Source organism: Lactuca serriola, chromosome 7, assembly GCF_051521515.1.
Source record: "Lactuca serriola cultivar US96UC23 chromosome 7, Lser_US96UC23_V15, whole genome shotgun sequence".
NCBI lineage: Eukaryota > Viridiplantae > Streptophyta > Magnoliopsida > Asterales > Asteraceae > Lactuca > Lactuca serriola.
In genome coordinates this window covers 38,613,188-38,632,118 of record NC_136414.1, presented here as the reverse complement: position 1 = coordinate 38,632,118, position 18,931 = coordinate 38,613,188, and the positions used below count along the sequence as shown (strand labels likewise).

Below are 18,931 nucleotides of genomic sequence, written 5' to 3'. Positions count from 1 at the left end.
GGGACGGGTAGTGATGTGCAAGCAAGTAATCATTTCATATTAAAGAGAGGAGGTTACAACTGAAATGACGAAATTACCCCTGCAATATTTTATTAAAAAATGAGTTAAGGGTGAAATGCTAACGGAGTGAGCCGAAAGGACCATTTGTTAAAAGTTTTGAAACCACAGAGACCATCTGTGAGGTTTTTTGAACTTAGGGACTAAACTTGATATTTCTGGAAACCATAGGGACCATTTTTGAAGTTTTGTCAATAAAAAATTATATAGATGATTTGCATTTATCAATACTATAATACATCAACTTTTTATTAAAAAAAGAAAAAAAGAAGAAAGAAGAGTTTGATCTCAACGAACTCTTCTATATATTTCTATATATTTCAGTTTTTCTAATTGTAGTCGATAAAGATATTTAAATATCATGTGTAAAGCATAATTTAATAATTTTTGCCTATATTTTGAATTTTTTTATTATAATTATGGCGTGAAAGGGGGCAGATGTTGATATGATGATGAATGAGGTTGAAATGGGTGGGAAAGGGTTGAAAAATGCAAAATGCGTGGACGATTTTCAAATCCGTATTAAAATGTCGGTCAAACATTCCATTTAAAACGTTGCCATTATTGCTATTCACATAGAGTAGGCCATAACTTATTTAACATGAATCATTTAAAACCACAATGTTTATATTATGATAAATAATATGTAAACTTATGTAACGATTTTTTATTTTTAATTTATGTAATAAGATGGTTTCAAACTAAAAATCTAATTATAGTTTATGGTGGGAATGAAATATGCAATAGTTTACTTTGAATTAAATGATTTATTAAAAAAAAATCACATTATTTTTATCTGTTTTTTTGTTCTGCTTATGTGACAATTAGTATAAGAAAATACAAATACTAAGGTTTTGAGGTGGCCATTAATATAAAAAGAAAATTACAATACAAATACTGTTTTAAAATATAAAAAGGATTTTATATAAGACATGTTAGACAATACATTATGCTAGAAGTAGGATGTACCTATGGAAGACAAGAAAAACTATAGGAAGTAGTGAAGTACAACTTTGGTCATGCATTTGGTGAGTATCAAATGTACCCATTCAGACAAAATAATTCACAAAAAAAAAACTTTTTAAGAAGTCACGGTTCTTTTGGCACGAGAAAAAACGTTTTTTTTTTAAATCAAGTAGGAGAATACTTGTGCCTTACTTTGGCCTTGCACGGGTTAAACTTATAAAATTAATTAAATTTTTATAATAAAAATTTATAATTATTAATCAATTATTTTAAATAAGTCATTTTAAATAAATTATTAATTAAAAGATATATCAAAATTTTAAAGTTATTATAACTTCAAATTTAACATATAATTATAAAATATAAATTTGAATTTTGAAATTAGTTGTCTAATATATTTACATGACAAACGCAAGATGTTAATAAAAAGTTGTATTAGAGTGACATTTGGCAAAAAAAAATTAAAACTATTCATTTATTAGAATAGCGATTTTAAAATATATATTGTTCAAAATAATTATTTTATTGATATTAGCTATAAAATAATAATTCTTATATTAAGTTGGTAGAATTTTAAATATTTTTGAACAGTATACTTTTAACTATTGTTATGATTAGTCATTCTAAAAATTATTTATTTGGCCATATTTTATTTTCGACAATAATGATTATATAAAATATCAACCATAATGGAAGTATCTAATTTTATGTTGTATATCGTTATTATTGTTAATTACTTTCAAATTCAGTTATCATTATTAAAGAGTTACATAAGATTTTTTTAAAAGATATTTTCAATAAATTATTGATTTGGCTAATTTGGCGTTTCTTACCAAATGGTGGTGGCAGCTAAGGAGGGGATATAATTCGTTTTGGTTTTCTTAATAAAGTCAATTCATAAGCTAATGTTTATTGATGGTAAACCTCTTGCTAAGAAATCCATAAAAGGTGTGGTTGACTATATCTCAAATCGTTATATAAATGGAAGCTAAAGGTATTTCTATTTCGGAGATTAATGCGAAGTGAAGGTTGTTTCTCTGGCGGGTCTCCACTTGGAGACCGAGTCATGGAACACAAGGGAAAGAACGCCAACCGTACTCCGGGAGGAGATCTTGAGAGGACGCTCTGACGGTCAAGTTAGTGGTTAAAGTGAGAGAGTATCTCTTGAGAGTGGGAATCGAGAGCTTACCATTAAGAAGATGATCGATGCCCTTATATAGTTGGCATGGAGGACACTTTCCTCTCTCAAGGGACAAAGGTGTCATCCCTGATCCATGATAGGGCTGATCATTGGAGGAGATATCCTCTTTCCTCTGCTCTAAAATGTGATTGGTCCAGACGAGGTATTGGTGGTGTGTGAACCATTAAGGTTGTCGAATGACACTATTTTGTCTCTATGAGATTCTCCCGCCGGAAGCTAAGGCGAGGACTTGCCAGGAAGATTACTCTCGCGGACGTAGTTTTCCGGTTGGCATCGGATCACTCCCGTACAGTCTCCTGCGCTGGATCCGAGGCGTCTCTGTCTCTCGTGGACCTATGATTGCTATCAAGTTTTTCTAGTCTTAGCCAACATGACGTAAGTTTGCTTAATAGTGATGGGTGGACTACTTTGTATAGCTATCGCTCGACGGTTGAGTATCAGTATATCAGTTTCCTTGGATGTGACCACTATTTTCTGGTGAAATTGGTTGCATTTACCCATTATTAGGGTTCTCCCGCCTATTTCTCTATATCTTATATATTCGTTTGCCTTCTCTATCATTTTACTCTTTTCTACCTTTCTCTTTTTGTTTGTTGTTTTCGTTCTTCAAGAGTTCTTCATGGAGTCTCCTACCGGTATTTTGCCTATTGTTTCTCAATGGGAAGGTTTTTAGAATCGCTATGGGTTTCAGCTCGACGATGGGATCTTGATTCTGGTGGAAGGTTCTGTTATTACTCGTCCTCCTCCTAGTAATGTTGGAATCCATCTGGAACACTTCGATGATGGTTATCGTCTGCCATCCTCTGATTTTCTTATGGAACTGTTGGATCACCATAAGATTCATATTGATCAACTTGTCCCAAATGATGTGAATAAGATTGTCACCTTCAAGTTGTTGTGCCAATGTAATGGTATTGTGCATGATATTTGGGTATTTCGTCATTTTTTCCATCTTTCGCTTCTTCTCCTAGCGGCAACTATACTTTGTGTGTGAGTAAGTATAGTCAGATTCTTGTGACTGCCCGGAAGGGGTCTCCTAAGAATTGGCATAACCACTGACTTTGGATTGATGGTGAGAGGGTTGGTCGAATGTTTCTTCGTGCCAAGTCTTCATCTGATACTACAATAGAATTTTTTTTCGAAGAAGGAGAACGTTGTTAGGGTTTTAAGGGACTTAGAATTTGTTACTGATGATTTTCCGAAGTATGCGTTGGTTGGGGCAGGGATGAGTGCTTCATGGAGGTTGTGTGGAATCGTTGTTTGTCCAGGGTACGTTCTTCCTTCTTCCTTCTTTTTTCTTTATATCTTCTTCTATTCTCCTTTCCTTTTTTTTTAAAAAAAAAACTTTGTATGCTTTTCTGTGATGTAGATGTAGAGAAACGTATGCGGATTACGGATGTGCTGGCTAAAAAGTAGAATGGGACCCTCAAGTTCCGGGAGGTACCTCTAATGGATAGCGTCCTTCCTTCTCTTAACTTTCGGATTGAAACATTTGTTGCCAAAGCTGCTACTGTTCAAGAAACCGAGTGCCTTGTCGGAGCGTCGTTGAGTACGTATGTTCCGGCAGCGATTCCTCATGAAGTCTTAAGTGGGGATAACTCTGTCTGTTGATGTATATGTTGAATTTCTTGAGAATAGTAAATAAGTAGTGATGGATGTTGCGAATAAGAGAAAGTGTATGTGGGAGAATGATAGGAATGAGGTTGAGCCGTTGGCAGTTGTTCGTTACTTGCGCCCGCGTTAGTGGTTTTCATCAAATGTCGGTAGTTCAAAACATGGTGGTGGTGATGATGTTGTTATTGATTTATCAGATGATCATGTGGTTGGTGACAAAATTGTGGTTTTGGAGGGTGTTCAACAGGGTGGTGATCTAATATCTATCAGGGGGCGCCGTCAAATTCTGAGAAAGTGGTTTCTGGTGGTGTTTGTGATCGGGGTGAAAATCTTGAATTTGTAGTGATTGGAGGTCATAGTGATGGTGGTTTTGTAGGTGAAGGGGGTTTCTTTTCTCTTGGGGAGTCGATGCATCTGTGTCGGCTTGTGATTGCGCTCCGGGGATCAGTTTGTTCCACAGTGGAATTTGAGTGAGGATGCTAGATTATTTTTTTTAATTACTGAGGAGTATGTGCATCACACTTTCTCACCTGAAACTGTGGCTAAGATGGCAAGTTATTCAAGAGTTTGTCAAGGTGGATGTGGAGTGGTTGCAGCTCCTTCAAGAGATCTAGAATTATATTAGTGAAAATAGAAGATTGTGTATAGTTGAAGGTGAGTGTCGTGCTCGGGTGGGTTTGTTGGAGTCACACTTGCATGCGGTTGAGTGTGAGATGGGAATTGTCGTTGCTGAGAAGAAGAATTTAAAGAGGCGTGTGGCTGCATTGGATGTTGAGAATGTTGTTGCAAGGGAAGAACTAGAGAAGGTGAGACGGTAGAATGAAGGTTTATTGATTTAATTGGAGAGTCTGAGAGTGATTCCACGGAGCAAGGTCGTATTGTGTCAGAGAAAAAAGCAGCGTTAAAACAGGTTGAGCGGGATCATCAATGGTTGTTGACTGAAGGTGGTGTTGGTGTTGTTTAAAAGGTTTTGGATAGTAAGGAATTTGACTCTGGGTGAACCGTTTCCAGGATGCCTGTTTAGTTGTTGGTCACCAGGAGGGGAAGTGAGATTATCATAAGGCGTTGATGGCTGGAGGGTTAAGTAGGAGGATGAAGATCTAGAGATTGATTATACATATCACATGAACCGTGTTGTGGAGTTGTTTGCTACGAAGGATTTTGCTTTCTTGTTCCGTCTTGGGGAGCTGAGTCTGGAGGAATTCAAGCAATTTATTCGCCCTAATGAGTAAAATATGTTGCTGTTAAAATTTGGTGGTTTGTTGGCTTTTGGCCATTTGAACAATTACTTTCCTTTTTGTTTTGTTGGCATGTAGGCCGGTTTGGTCGTTTGGGTAAAACTGCTTCTTGTTTCTCTCTTTTTTTTGTGTGTGGGATTTTCCTTGACATGTTTGTGTTATGTTGCACTGTTTACTATATTTCCATGTTGTTGCTAAATCTTGTCGTGCGTTGGGAATCATTAGTTTATTGTAGATAGATGTTTTGACCTTGGCCTTTTTGTTAATAGGTCCAGGTTAGTTATGTTGTGTCCTGAATTTGAACAGAAATTGTGTGATCGAGAGCAATTCCAGTTGTGGGGCCAAGAGTCCCCATGTTCATTTCTTACGTTAACACCAGGGGTCGCATAACCGAAACTAATTCTAGCCATGGGATCACCATGCTTCTTCCGCAGGTAAGGACCAAGGGTTGCATAACCGAAACTAATTCTAGCCATGGGATCACTATGCTTTTTTCGCAGGTTAGGACCAAGGTTTGTATAACCTAGAGTGTTTCTAGCGCTTGGCTATATATATCGGGCTGATGTAGCCCTTTAACCACTATCTTGGGCTCCTTCCCCATGAGAGTTGTTATGTATGAAATACGGTGAAGTAGGAAAAAGCTTGCATTGTACTAATATTTCTTGAAAATGTTTCCTTGGTTAGGTGATCAATCTAACCATTGGATACATGATATTTTCTTTTTGGAAAAGTAAAAAATACAAGAACTTAGTAGATTACTAGGTTGTTATGAGAGTTAACCATGTTGGGAAGTTTAGCAGTAGAAATGTCGAAGATTTTGGGTGTGTCAAGTTCTTGCGATTGGCCTTCCTTCTGGGGTTTCCAGGATGTATGCGGCTTTTCGGAGTACTTCAGTGACCCGGTATGGTCCTTCCCACAATTGGCCTGGCTTTCCTCCTGGTTCTTGTTTAATGGATTCATTATTTATCAATACCTAATCTTCTGCTTTGCGTGCTTTGCCAAAAGTCCTTCTATCATAGTACTTGGCTATGCAGGCTTTGTAGGAGGCCTGACAGAGGGCTGCTATTTTGCGTTTTCCATCGTAGTTGGCTATGAAAAGTGATTCCATCAAGATTTATAGGGGAAGTACCGCTTCTGTTCCACACACCAGAATGAATGGGGTCTCGTTGGTGCTTGTTCATAGTGTAGTTCGGTAGGACCATAACATTGTTGGGGGTTCCTCAAGCCAACAACCTTTCACCTTTCCCAGTCGCTTCTTTAGGCCAATAACCATTATTCGGTTAGATACCCATGTATACCAATTGGCTTGTGGGTGTGCTACAAATGTGAAATGTTAATTGATGTTCTGCTCTTTGCACCAGTCCTTGAAAGAGTTTTCTATGAATTTTAGCCCATTGTCACTGATTAGGACTTGTGTGTAACACCCAAAGTTTTGAAGACCAAGAAAGGAAAGAAAACTCTAAGTTTAGGGGTCGACTCGGCGAGTCCAAGGAGGGACTCGGCGAGTCCGAGCGGGATCCGGGCCGATGAGTAAGTGACCGACTCGGCGAGTAGGCCAAGGTGACTCGGCGAGTCTGGTCTGTGCGTAGAAAACCCTAAATTTGGGACTTGGAGCCTATATAAACGTCTTAATCTTCTTCCTAGGGTTCCCTTACTGCCTCTTCAGCCCCGGATACCAAACCCTAGCCGCCATATCCCCTATTTGAGCCTTGGAAGGTGCATTAAAGCTTGGAAAGGAAGAAGGAATTTGGAGGAGCAAGAAGGGGCTATAGATCTGGAATTGTGAGTTCATTCTGAGCACTTGGGGCTCTTTAGCCATAATGATATTATTTTGAGTTAGAAGCCGGATCTGGAGTTGCTACTTCAGATCCAAGTGTGTTATGGACTAGAGAAGCATAAAGTATCAGCCCTTGAGTCAATGTTGAAGCCCCTTGGCCTTAAACCCTAGTTTATGGTGCTTTTTGCCTAGATCTCCATCTCTACACGTAAAGTTTGCAACTTTACGTGGGGAATATGCTTGGGAAGGGTAGATCTACATTTTGGAGTCCATGCATGACTCAACAGTCCCCTGCATGTATGTAGATCTGAATGAACTCGGCGAGTCCTTCGAGTGGACTCAGCGAGTAACATGAAGATGAGGAGGAACTCGACGAGTGTGATGAACGGCTCGTCGAGTCGGTTGATGATGGGCATGAACTCGGCGAGTTGGATGAAGATTGTCTTGGACTCGGCGAGTCTGTTCTTAGACTCGGCGAGTTAAGTCGCGAAACCCCCAAACCCTTCGAGTTTAGACTCGAATCAGTGAGTCGATTAGAGACTCGGTGAGTTGGACAGGTCAGGACTTGGAAATCGGTAGACTCGGCGAGTCATGGACTGACTCGGCGAGTAGAGTCGCGAGTGGAAGGACTCTGGGCTTATGAACTCGGTGAGTCAGTAGGGTGACTCGACGAGTAGGGTTGACCTGGAAGTATGACTTTGACCAGGACTTTGACTTTGACCTGAGTTGACTTGGTTGTCTTTCGGGGGTCAGTTAGACTCAGTTTTGCTTTGACATTGGTAGCTCGGGGAGCGAGTGGAGCAGGAGTTCAGAGAGTTGTCGGCAGCAGCCAAAGGTTATCAGCAGAGTTCAGCAGTGTGAGGTGAGTCTCCTCACTGTTTGTATGGGTCTAAGGCACCAATGCCGACCTATTTAGAATATGCATGAAAGACCAGGGGGTGGCTCCTGGCACACAGTATGTTATTATGTATGATAGGAAGACCCGGGGGTTAGCCCTATGCAATATGCATGAAAGACCAGGGGTGGCTCCTGGCACACAGTATGTTATTATGGATGACAGGAAGACCCGGGGTTAGCCCTAGGCAATATGTATGAAAGACCAGGAGGTGGCTCCTGGCGCATTATATGCTATTATATAAGAAAGACCAGGAGGTGGCTTCTGGCACACTGTATGTTGTTTAGCTAAGTAGAGTAGTATGTACGGTTGTCTTTGTGATACTTGCATAAAAGACTAGGGGGTGGCCCTTGGCACATGTCTGTAAGACCAGGGGTGGCCCTTGGCACTTGTCTGTAAGACCCAGGGAGTGGCCCAGGCTTGACCAGGAAGACCACGCGCGGCCCATGGCGTAATGGCAAGACTATGTTTGGCACATAGCACCTTATTTGATTATGGATAAGTCGGTTACGTATAGCTCTTGGCTATGAATGGTTTGTATGGTATGTGGTATCTGGGGAACTCACTAAGCTTCGTGCTTACGGCTTTCAGTTTTGGTTTCAAGTACTTCCGGTAACGGATAATGGAGCTCGGGATGATCGCATGGCACACACCATAGATTAGTCAGCCTGGGAATGTTTTACTCTGATAATGAACATGTGTTTTGAAAACTAATACTCTGTTTATGTTTTGAAATGATGATTTTACTTTAAGTGATACTTTATTAAAAGAAATTTTTAGTCTTGAATTTTGGGACGTTACAAGTTGGTATCAGAGCCTTGGTTTGAGGGATTCGGACATGCTCTCGAGCATGTCAGAACTCAAACTGAGGGATTGGTATAAGAGTTTTCAAAATGAAAAGACAGTTTTGTAAAAGAGAGTTTTGAGGAAGAAAACGGTTTTAGAAAAGCAAAAAGAATTAAAAAAGAAAAGAACTTTGAAAAGAGAAAAGAGGTGTGGTGCATGCAATCAGCCGAGCTCAAGTAAGTACCCCAAAATACCCATACAAGTCTATGTTTTGATTATCAGTTAATAGAACAACATGCTAGAATAGGATTAAGGATCTAGGGATGATGCCTTATGTGCCTGTTATTTGTGCTTTTGAGCTGCATAGTAGTGCTGATTAGACAGTAGTAGGATAGCCTGTTTAGGTTATGCCTGAGTTATGAGTTTGTGTTGCATGCTAGTTCAGATTTTGCTATATGTGTATGATTGCTTGAGTATGTTGTGGTTAGATTTTCCCCTTGTCTAAATGCTACTTGCTTTGTGCATTGTGGGATTTTGAGTGATGGGAGTTAGCCATTAAGTGGATATGCCACGTCACATGTGATCAGGGTTGAATAATCTTAGAGTGTTGGACTTGGCCCTATTGCGCAGCTCTTGTTTGAGTCTAACCGTTGTAGGTACGAGTCTTTTACTTGAAGGATTATCCGAGCCTCGTCACATGTGATGGTATCCAGGTGATGGCTAATTGGCATCGCGAGGAAGCCTTCAACAACTGAGGACTGGTTTGAGTTGAGTCAGAGGTTTCCCTAGGGTCAACCTAGGATGAGATAGTGCTGGAAGCAGAAGTAGTAGAAAAGGACCTGGTGGAGTCAAGGCAGTTCTTGAGGAAAGTACGGATAGATGTGGAAGGTAGTATGGGCCCGTACTACTGAAAGCAGAGGATCCGTACTCGATTCGGGAAGGACCGAGACAAGACCGGGAACCTGGTAGTGCGTGTGTTTGGCCTCGCAGCAGTGATCAGTATTCTGATAGTGGTTGTGTTATATTTTCAGCATGGTGACGTTGCGGGAGAGACCAGTGGGCGGGTCAGGATCCGGTTCGGGATCAGGTTCGGGCGCGGGATCCGAACCAGTTGATGATGGGTTACGCGAATTCATCACATCTGAGATTATGAGAGGCATCCTTGAGGCGACCCCGGTCATTTTCGGGTCGATCAAGGAGGGGATCATTGAGCTGATGGAGGATCGCCTCCGAGCTTTCAGGAGTGATCTGGCGTCTGGCCAGGCAAGTACGCGCACGCTGTCCTTCAAGGACTTTAGAGGGTTTGGTGCGCCGGATTTTCACGGGGTGAAGAACCGCATTGCTGCCAGGAGATGGATCGCAGACATTGAGTCTGCACAGTTGACGAGCTTCTGCTCGGATGGGTCGAAGGTCCGCTTTGCGGCGAGATGTTTGAGAGACAAAGCTAGAGATTGGTGGGAGTTAGTTGGAGACTCATTGGGAGCTTCGGTCGTCGAGGCTATGACCTGGTCAGACTTCGTGACCAGGTTTAGGGCGGAGTTTGCACCGGCAGTGGAGCTTCAGCAGCTGGCCAGAGAATTCCTAGACATGAGACAGACGACAGTGTCGGTGGCAGAGATTACCGCCAAGTTTCGGGAGAGGGCCCTATTAGTTCCTCAGTATGCAGGGGATGATGAGATGCAGAGGACCCGCTATCATGACATGTTGAGAGCGGAGATTTGGGAGCATGTCAGCTTCTCGGCATGCCCGACCCTGGACTCTATGATTGCCAGAGCTAGAGAAAGGGAGATCGATCTAGAGCACATTGCGAAGAGGAAGTCAGATCAGACATTCACTTTGGAGGGTCCCGGGAAGAGACCCAAGACTTCAGATCAGCGATTAGTGGGTCGGCAGGGCCGAAGTCAGTGCAGCACGTGCGGGAAACCGCACGAGGGAGTGTGTCGTTCCAGGGGTTCCGGCTGCTACAAGTGTGGCAGTGATGGTCACGTCAGCAGGGACTGCCCACGGGGGGCAAGCCCATTATGTTTTCACTGCAATCAGGTGGGCCACAAGAGGACCGACTGCCCGACGATGAGGGGAGGAGCGGGGAGTGCGCCTGCCCCAGCGACTATGAGGATTACGGATGGGCGAGAGAGTAGTGCCATGCAGTGACAGATGCGGAAGATCTGGATTACAGAAAGGAATGTTGCAGGTACGTATCTATGGCTATTTTCATTCCTATGTGAATTAGGGAAGTTTTTACCCTGGAATCAGGCGATTTTATGTATGATTTGTCTCTCTGCTTGTTTTTGGATCGTATTTTGGATTGTCATATGCCAATTGCATACCAGGAGTTATTAGTAGCTAGTGTAGGTCATCTTTCACTTCGAGTTCGAAGTGTCCAGTATCATCTCGGTTACGGTTGAAAATGGTTCGGGAAGTGGTCAGCCACCATTATCAGGGTTTGATGGTTCTAATCTGGGCGTTCGGGATGGCTTTCGGAAGCATCAAGGAAAGTGGCTTATCACCAAGGAGTCTGTGCCCAGTTATTCGGACTGTAAGGACAGTAGTCAGAGCTTAGAGAATTTTTTTTAGCATCAGGGATGCGGGCGGTGTTCATCTAGTATTCGGTGATCATACGGTAGTTGGAGTGGGCTAGAGACGGATCGCTAGCAGGGATAGGGCGATGGTGGTTATCATGCCTATCGTGTAAGGAAGGAAGGAATGGAAATCTTCGGGTTTTCGTAGGCAGTAAAGACTTAGCTGAGGCTAAGTGGGGGAGAAACAATCAGGTTATGGGAGTGGAAGGGGTTCTGAAACTGGGATAAGTTTCGCTCTCCTGTCAGTAAGAAAGACGGCTCATGTGACTGTATGATTGGAGGATAGTGTAAATTGGAAGTTGGGAAAACTTGTCAATTGCGAGACCTCATCCTCGAAATTTCTGGTCGCGGATTACATGGGAATCAGTTGGGAGTTCCATTTGGGGCATGAGTACCACTTGGGGGTACTCGATTGTGTTGTATGATCGGTTATAGGTTAGTCGTAGCATCCACTAGCGGCTAGTCGGTGTGGGAAGGTGTTGTCAGACTACCGGATGGTCGTAGCATTCACCAGTGGCTAGATAGTAAGAGAAGTATATTAAGACTGCGGTGTGGTCCGTAGCAGTCGCATGTGAGGATAATTAGTAAGACTGCGGTGTGGCCCGTAGCATTAGATTAGTAAGATTGTTGTGTGGCTCGTAGCACTGGTTTAGCAAGACTGCGGGGCGGCCCGTAGCTTTGGTTGGCTGGCAGCGTAGAAGTATTGTAAGACTACGGGGTGGCCCGTAGCATTCATCGGTCCCTACTCGTTAGAGCGAATGTGTCAGGCGTATGATTTAGTGGCAGAGTGGATTGAGCGGTTATTGGTAAAGTTTCTTCGAAAGTCGTTGGGAGCGACTAGGAGATGAGTTGGGGCTAGCGACCGGTGGGAGCCAATAATCCAGATATTGGTAGATTGGTAGGGACCAAGGTGGTCTCAGTTCATCCGGAAGGCAGATAAGGAATAGCAGAAATTTCCAGCCAGTAGCAGTGCTGGTAAGCAGTCTGTGGTGAAATTCAGATAGTTGGTCGAGGGGTGCTCGGCACCAAGTTCTGGCAGAGAGGAATCTCCAGTGGATACTGGCGTTGATGACCCATTCTGGGAATAGTGGGGGTGATGGAGTTGGTGAAGGATAGGACCTTCACAGTGTCAGTGGAAATAGTTGGATATGGAGCTTTGCCTTGGGAAGGCAAGAAATTTGCGCAAGGAAAGAAGGGGTGAACCCCTATAGGCTCAGTGCAGTACTTGGTGAGTACCAAAAGGATTGTCAGTTGAGTAAGTTGTGTTTCTGAGTTGTTCAGGGTCAGGTTTGACCCGAGGTCTAACCGTGAGGTTTACGTTAGTCAGAATGACCAGGTGGAAGACCAACGAAGGTAGGCAGCTGGTGTTGGGATAATTGGTGGGTATTGAAGACGGATCGCAGGCGGTGGGCCATGGCAAACTTCGAGGACGAAGTTTAATTTAAGTGGGGGAGAGTTGTAACACCCAAAGTTTTAAAGACCAAGAAAGGAAAGAAAACCCTAAGTTTAGGGGTCGACTCGGCGAGTCCAAGGAGGGACTCGGCGAGTCCGAGCAGGATCCGGGCCGAGGAGTAAGTGACCGACTCGGCGAGTAGGCCAACGTGACTCGGCGAGTCTGGTATGTGCGTGGAAAACCCTAAATTCGGGACTTGGAGCCTATATAAACGTCTTAATCTTCTTCCTAGGGTTCCCTTACTGCCTCTTCAGCCCTGGATACCAAACCCTAGCCGCCATATCCCCTATTTGAGCCTTGGAAGGTGCATTAAAGCTTGGAAAGGAAGAAGGAACTTGGAAGAGCAAGAAGGGGCTATAGATCTGGGATTGTGAGTTCATTATGAGCACTTGGAGGTAATAAACTAGTTCCTGGACCCTTTTTGCACCTAGATCTATGCGTGGTTGTTGGGGCTCTTTAGCCATAATGATATTATTTTGAGTTAGAAGCCGGATCTGGAGTTTCTACTTCAGATCCAAGTGTGTTATGGACTAGAGAAGCATAAAGTATCAGCCCTTGAGTCAATGTTGAAGCCCCTTGGCCTTAAACCCTAGTTTATGGTGCTTTTTGCCTAGATCTCCATCTCTACACGTAAAGTTTGCAACTTTACGTGGGGAATATGCTTGGGAAGGGTAGATCTACATTTTGGAGTCCATGCATGACTCAACAGTCCCCTGCATGTATGTAGATCTGAATGAACTCGGCGAGTCCTTCGAGTGGACTCAGTGAGTAGCATGAAGATGAGGAGGAACTCGACGAGTGTGATGAACGGCTCGTCGAGTCGGTTGATGATGGGCATGAACTCGGCGAGTTGGATGAAGATTGTCTTGGACTCGGCGAGTCTGTTCTTAGACTCGGCGAGTTAAGTCGTGAAACCCCCAAACCCTTCGAGTTTAGACTCGAATCAGTGAGTCGATTAGAGACTCGGTGAGTTGGACAGGTCAGGACTCGGAAATCGGTAGACTCGGCGAGTCATGGACTGACTCGGCGAGTAGAGTCGCGAGTGGAAGGACTCTGCGCTTATGAACTCGGTGAGTCAGTAGGGTGACTCGACGAGTAGGGTTGACCTGGAAGGTTGACTTTGACCAGGACTTTGACTTTGACCTGAGTTGACTTGGTTGTCTTTCGGGGGTCAATTAGACTCAGTGTTGCTTTGACATTGGTAGCTCGGGGAGCGAGTGGAGCAGGAGTTCAGAGAGTTGTCGGCAGCAGCTAGAGGTTATCAGCAGTGTGAGGTGAGTCTCCTCACTGTTTGTATGGGTCTAAGGCACCAATGCCGACCTATTTAGAATATGCATGAAAGACCAGGGGGTGGCTCCTGGCACACAGTATGCTATTATGTATGATAGGAAGACCCGGGGGTTAGCCCTAGGCAATATGCATGAAAGACCAGGGGTGGCTCCTGGCACACAATATGTTATTATGGATGACAGGAAGACCCGGGGTTAGCCCTAGGCAATATGTATGAAAGACCAGGAGGTGGCTCCTGGCGCATTATATGCTATTATATAAGAAAGACCAGGAGGTGGCTTCTGGCACACTGTATGTTGTTTAGCTAAGTAGAGTAGTATGTACGGTTGTCTTTGTGATACTTGCATAAAAGACTAGGGGGTGGCCCTTGGCACATGTCTGTAAGACCAGGGGGTGGCCCTTGGCACTTGTCTGTAAGACCCAGGGAGTGGCCCAGGCTTGACCAGGAAGACCACGCGCGGCCCGTGGCGTAATAGCAAGAGTATGTTTGGCACATAGCACCTTATTTGATTATGGATAAGTCGGTTATGTATAGCTCTTGGCTATGAATGGTTTGTATGGTATGTGGTATCTGGGGAACTCATTAAGCTTCGTGCTTACGACTTTCAGTCTTGGTTTCAGGTACTTCCGGTAACGGATGATGGAGCTCGGGATGATCGCATGGCACACACCATAGATTAGTCAGCCTGGGAATGTTTTACTCTGATAATGAACATGTGTTTTGAAAACTAATTGTAACATACACTTTAGTAACCTTGTTTAATTATCATGTTTCATATGATTGTTAGTTTAAAAAATGAATATTATTAAATATTATGTTGTTTTAAACGTTTAAAGTAGATAGTTATAGTAAAATAGAATTGTAAGCGTTAAAAAAATATTATTATTTTTCGGTATGGTTTTAAGCGTTGATTTCTAACGAAATAGTTTTATAATATTTGAAGTTAAACTAAGTTTAGAATCATTTGAAAGGTATTGGAAGTGATAGGAAAGTCTTATGTGATTCCGATCAAAAAGTCAACTATCGGAATTAACGAAAGTATAACGTCTAAGTTGGAAATAAGTAAATCTGATTTTATTGGAAGATCTTTTCTAGGATATTTTTATTGGAAGTTGTAAATTATCTCGTTAGAAACGTATAGGCAAAAACCTCATCGAAAACGGAGTTTCGAGCGAAAAGTTATGCAACTTTTAGTGTTTAGGGGTAAAATGGGTACCCAAACCGGGTCAAACCCGACCCAACTCGGGTTTTTACCCATTGAAACACGATTTTGAGTCATTTTTCTGCCATTTTCAGTTCCTCACCATCCCTATGGGAGATTTTCACATACATGATCAATCTTGATCAAGTTTTGAAGATTAAATCAAGATTTTGAGTGTTCTTGAAGTATCAAGTCTAGTAATCAAGGTATGAACTCTTAATTATTTGATTAACCCTTTTAATTAGTGAGTTATTAAGAGATTAGGGTTTGATCAAAGTGGTTTTACCACTGATTTAATGAAATTAGGTATGAGTTTATGTTATTAACCTAGAATCTTAAATGGAAATCAAGTAACTACATGTAAACTTGAGAATTAATCATATGGTTTAAGAGTAATTAGTGAAAACTAGTAATGAAACCCATGGTTTATACTTGAATTAGAATGGATTACTAAAATATTCAGTTTTATCATTGTAAAAGAAGAGCTTGGTGATATTGATCATGAGGTTTGATCATGTAAAGGGTAAAATGAAATTATAAACGGTATAATTGTCCTGTTTTTGTAAAAATCACCAAAAATTGTAGAAAAATCGTATGGAGATGTGCTATATATCCCTGGAAAGCTGAGAATGTCTACTTTGATTTTTGTTTTAATACCAAAATCTAATTCCGGACTTAAGATGGGTGAAAACAGCTATATGTTCAGTGCAGTAAGGCTGAATTTTGACAGCTTTGGGACATTTTGACAGCTTTAGGATACTGTTTTGTAAAATTCATAGTAAATTATAGAAAAACCATAAAAATGTGAGGTCAGTGGAATTAGAAAGATATAAGAGTCTATTTTGTTAATATTTATAATTTATTAGTTATTTTGACATTTAAGAAGGGTAAAACAGATCTGCAAGTGACAGCTATACAAAGAACAAAAACTAAAATTTCTAAATTGAAAACAACATAACTTGAGAGTAGTTAAGTAATTGCTTATGAAATTTGAAATATGAACTCCAGGGGTATAATTGAAGGTTTTAGAGGCCTGAGGATGGTGTAATTTCATCAGAAAAAAAGAGGAATTTTATCGCAACATTCGGTTACAGCACAGTGAGTTCAATATAGGCACAATTGTATGTTATGTGTTATATGTGCAATGTGCTTTCTTGTGTTATTGATCTAAGTGGTTATTACTTGATATTGATTTTGATGCCATTGGCCATGTAGAGCATGACTCGTATCACTTTGGTATTGGCTTTGTGCCTTTGACCATGTAGAGCATGACTCGTATCACTTTGGTATTGGCTTCGGGCTAGGTAAGGCTGAAAGCCTGTATATTCTAGCAACATGATTAAAAGGGATTGTGTTTTAAATGCCTCTTGGGCTGGAATTTATGATGTTTATGATCCTAAATTATTGTGTCTCATTGATTGTAATCCCTTGAATCTAACCGTTTATTGATTTGTAAAGCCCTTCATTTGATACACATATAAGCCTTTGTTGTCCTTTGTTTCTTTTTGTTCCTGTCATATTGTTATGTATATGGCATAGCGTTATATTGTATCTATTTTTTTGAACTCACTAAGCGACGCCCGCTTATCCCTTTCAGTGTTTAACTATTTCAGGTCAGGTGATAAGCATCCAAAGTAAACAGGCTTTGTTGGAGGACTTAGAGTAGTTGACACTACTATGTTTTTACTTGGTATACATATATGTATATGGATTATAAATTCATGGGTAGTTATGTGTTTATACAACTAGTTATGAAACTTTGTAAAAACCCTTTTAGTTGGTTTGTATCCATGCTTTTGTAGACCACTAGTGTGAATTATAATTATGAATATGCATGTAGCATGTTTGCCTTTATGGTAATTTTAGTGAATGGGGTCTTTCAATCATGGTATCAGAGAACTAGTTTAAGTGAACTAAATACCATGAACTGGTATTTAGACTTAAACTGTTGGAAGTTCAATATATGAACATATTCATTGTCCATATATGGATACAAACCATAGGAAAGACTTAAGTGGGGTGTTGGGTAATGATAAATCCTTATATTCTTACGTGTTATGTTACTCCAAATTTTTCAGAGCAATGACTGAGCAGGAGGGTAGTCATACACCAGATGTGGGTGGAGATCTTCATCTTAATGAGGGAGATACTCCAATATCCCCTCGTGAGGCGCGACTTTTGGATAAACTTACTGGTGTTATTCGACAAACTCTCGAACAACACAAAAGGGATAGTGATAAGGGTAAAGAGAAAGCCACCGGAGAGTCTTCAAGAGAGAAAGCGAAACGTCCCTCATTCAAAACTTTCAAGAGTAGTGGTGCTATAGAGTTTTTAGGTGTCCTTGATCCCATTGTTGTTCTTACCTGGATCCAGAACACAGAAAAAGTATTTCGTATCTCCCATGTGGTTAATGAAGACAAGGCTAACTATGCTTCTGCAATGCTCATTGGAGAAGCCTTAGTTTGGTGGGAAGCGACATTTGAAGCTCTTAACGAGTATGACCAGGAGAATTTATCTTGGGAGATGTTTAAAATCCGCTTTCTAGGAAAATATTGTCCTCTAGATATGAGGAGAAGACTGGAGAAGGAGTTCCTCAAACTTAAGCAGGGAGGAATGACTGTGACCGAATATGAAACTCAATTCAATCAAAGGGCACGGTTTGTTGCGAAGTATATCCCGACTGAAGACGATAAAAGTCAGTTATTCATGGAAGGGTTACGGTATGAAATCCGTGATTTTGTGATCAACCGGGATATTATATCATTCGATAAAGCTGTTGAGTATGCCCGAAAGCGCGAGCATGACTTAGAGATACGTGGTGTCACTCTTTCTGTCCCAAAGCATCCACGTGTTGATCGAACTGTTTCTGTTTCAACTATTCCATCGGCTCAATCTGATCCTAGCACAAAAGTACATTCTCAGAGCGCCTTTCGTGGTCGCGGTCGGCCACAATCTTTTTCTCTTCAGTCGAGAGCTCCACCACCGTGCCAGAAATGTGGAAAGAGCCACCAGGGTCAATGCAGGGTAGGAAAAGGACCGGTGATTTGCTATGGATGCGGAGAAACAGGTCATATGAAGCCCGTTTGCCCGATGAGGAATGTTACATGTTATGCTTGCGGTGTTACTGGCCATAGAAAGCGTTTTTGCCCAACTCTTACCAGCCAAATGGTGGGAAGCCAAGCTTCCGTTCAACAACCGGTGGATACTTCAACCCAAAAGGAGGAGGTGCCAAAGGCTAAAGGTTGTGCATTCCAGATTACCCCAGAGGAGGCACGCGAGGACCCGAATGTTGTGACTGGTACATTTCTCGTCAATTCTAGACCTGCTCACATCTTATTTGATTCTGGTGCCTCAGATTCTTTTGTGTCTCGTGAATTTGCGCGATCTTTTCAAATTGCTTGCTATGCACTCGCCCAACCATTTCATGTAGATACCGCGGGAAGTGTATCATTACTTGTTGATAAAGTCTATAGAGATTGTGTCATAGAAATTGAAGGTTATAATTTTCTTGCCAATTTGATTCCTATCTCCCTACCCAACTTTGATATCATTCTCGGCATGGACTGATTGTCAAAGAACCATGCAGAACTCTTGTGCTATGAAAAGATAGTACGCATTCCTATTGAAGGGGAGAATCCTATATATGTATATGGTGAACAAAGAATCTTAAAAATAATCTCTATCCTTAAAGCTCGTAAATTCATATCGAAGGGATGTTCTATCTATCTGGCCTACTCAGTTGATGTCTCAAAAGAGGAGAAGAAAACGGTAAATGATGTTCCCGTTGTTAACGAATATCCTGATGTTTTCCCCGATGACTTGCCTGGCCTTCCTCCGGATAGGCAAGTAGAATTCCGAATTGACCTTGTGCCT

General features: G+C 41.7%; 1 protein-coding gene across 1 annotated transcript; it reads left to right on the top strand.

The window, feature by feature from the left end:
* The first annotated feature begins 17,140 nt into the window (after positions 1 to 17,140).
* Positions 17,141 to 18,625, top strand: LOC145063888 (uncharacterized). The gene is made up of 2 exons (XM_079011452.1): positions 17,141 to 18,356; positions 18,414 to 18,625. The coding sequence occupies exons 1-2, from the start codon at positions 17,141 to 17,143 to the stop codon at positions 18,623 to 18,625; spliced, it is 1,428 nt and encodes a 475-aa protein (XP_078867578.1).
* The last annotated feature ends 306 nt before the right edge of the window (positions 18,626 to 18,931 follow it).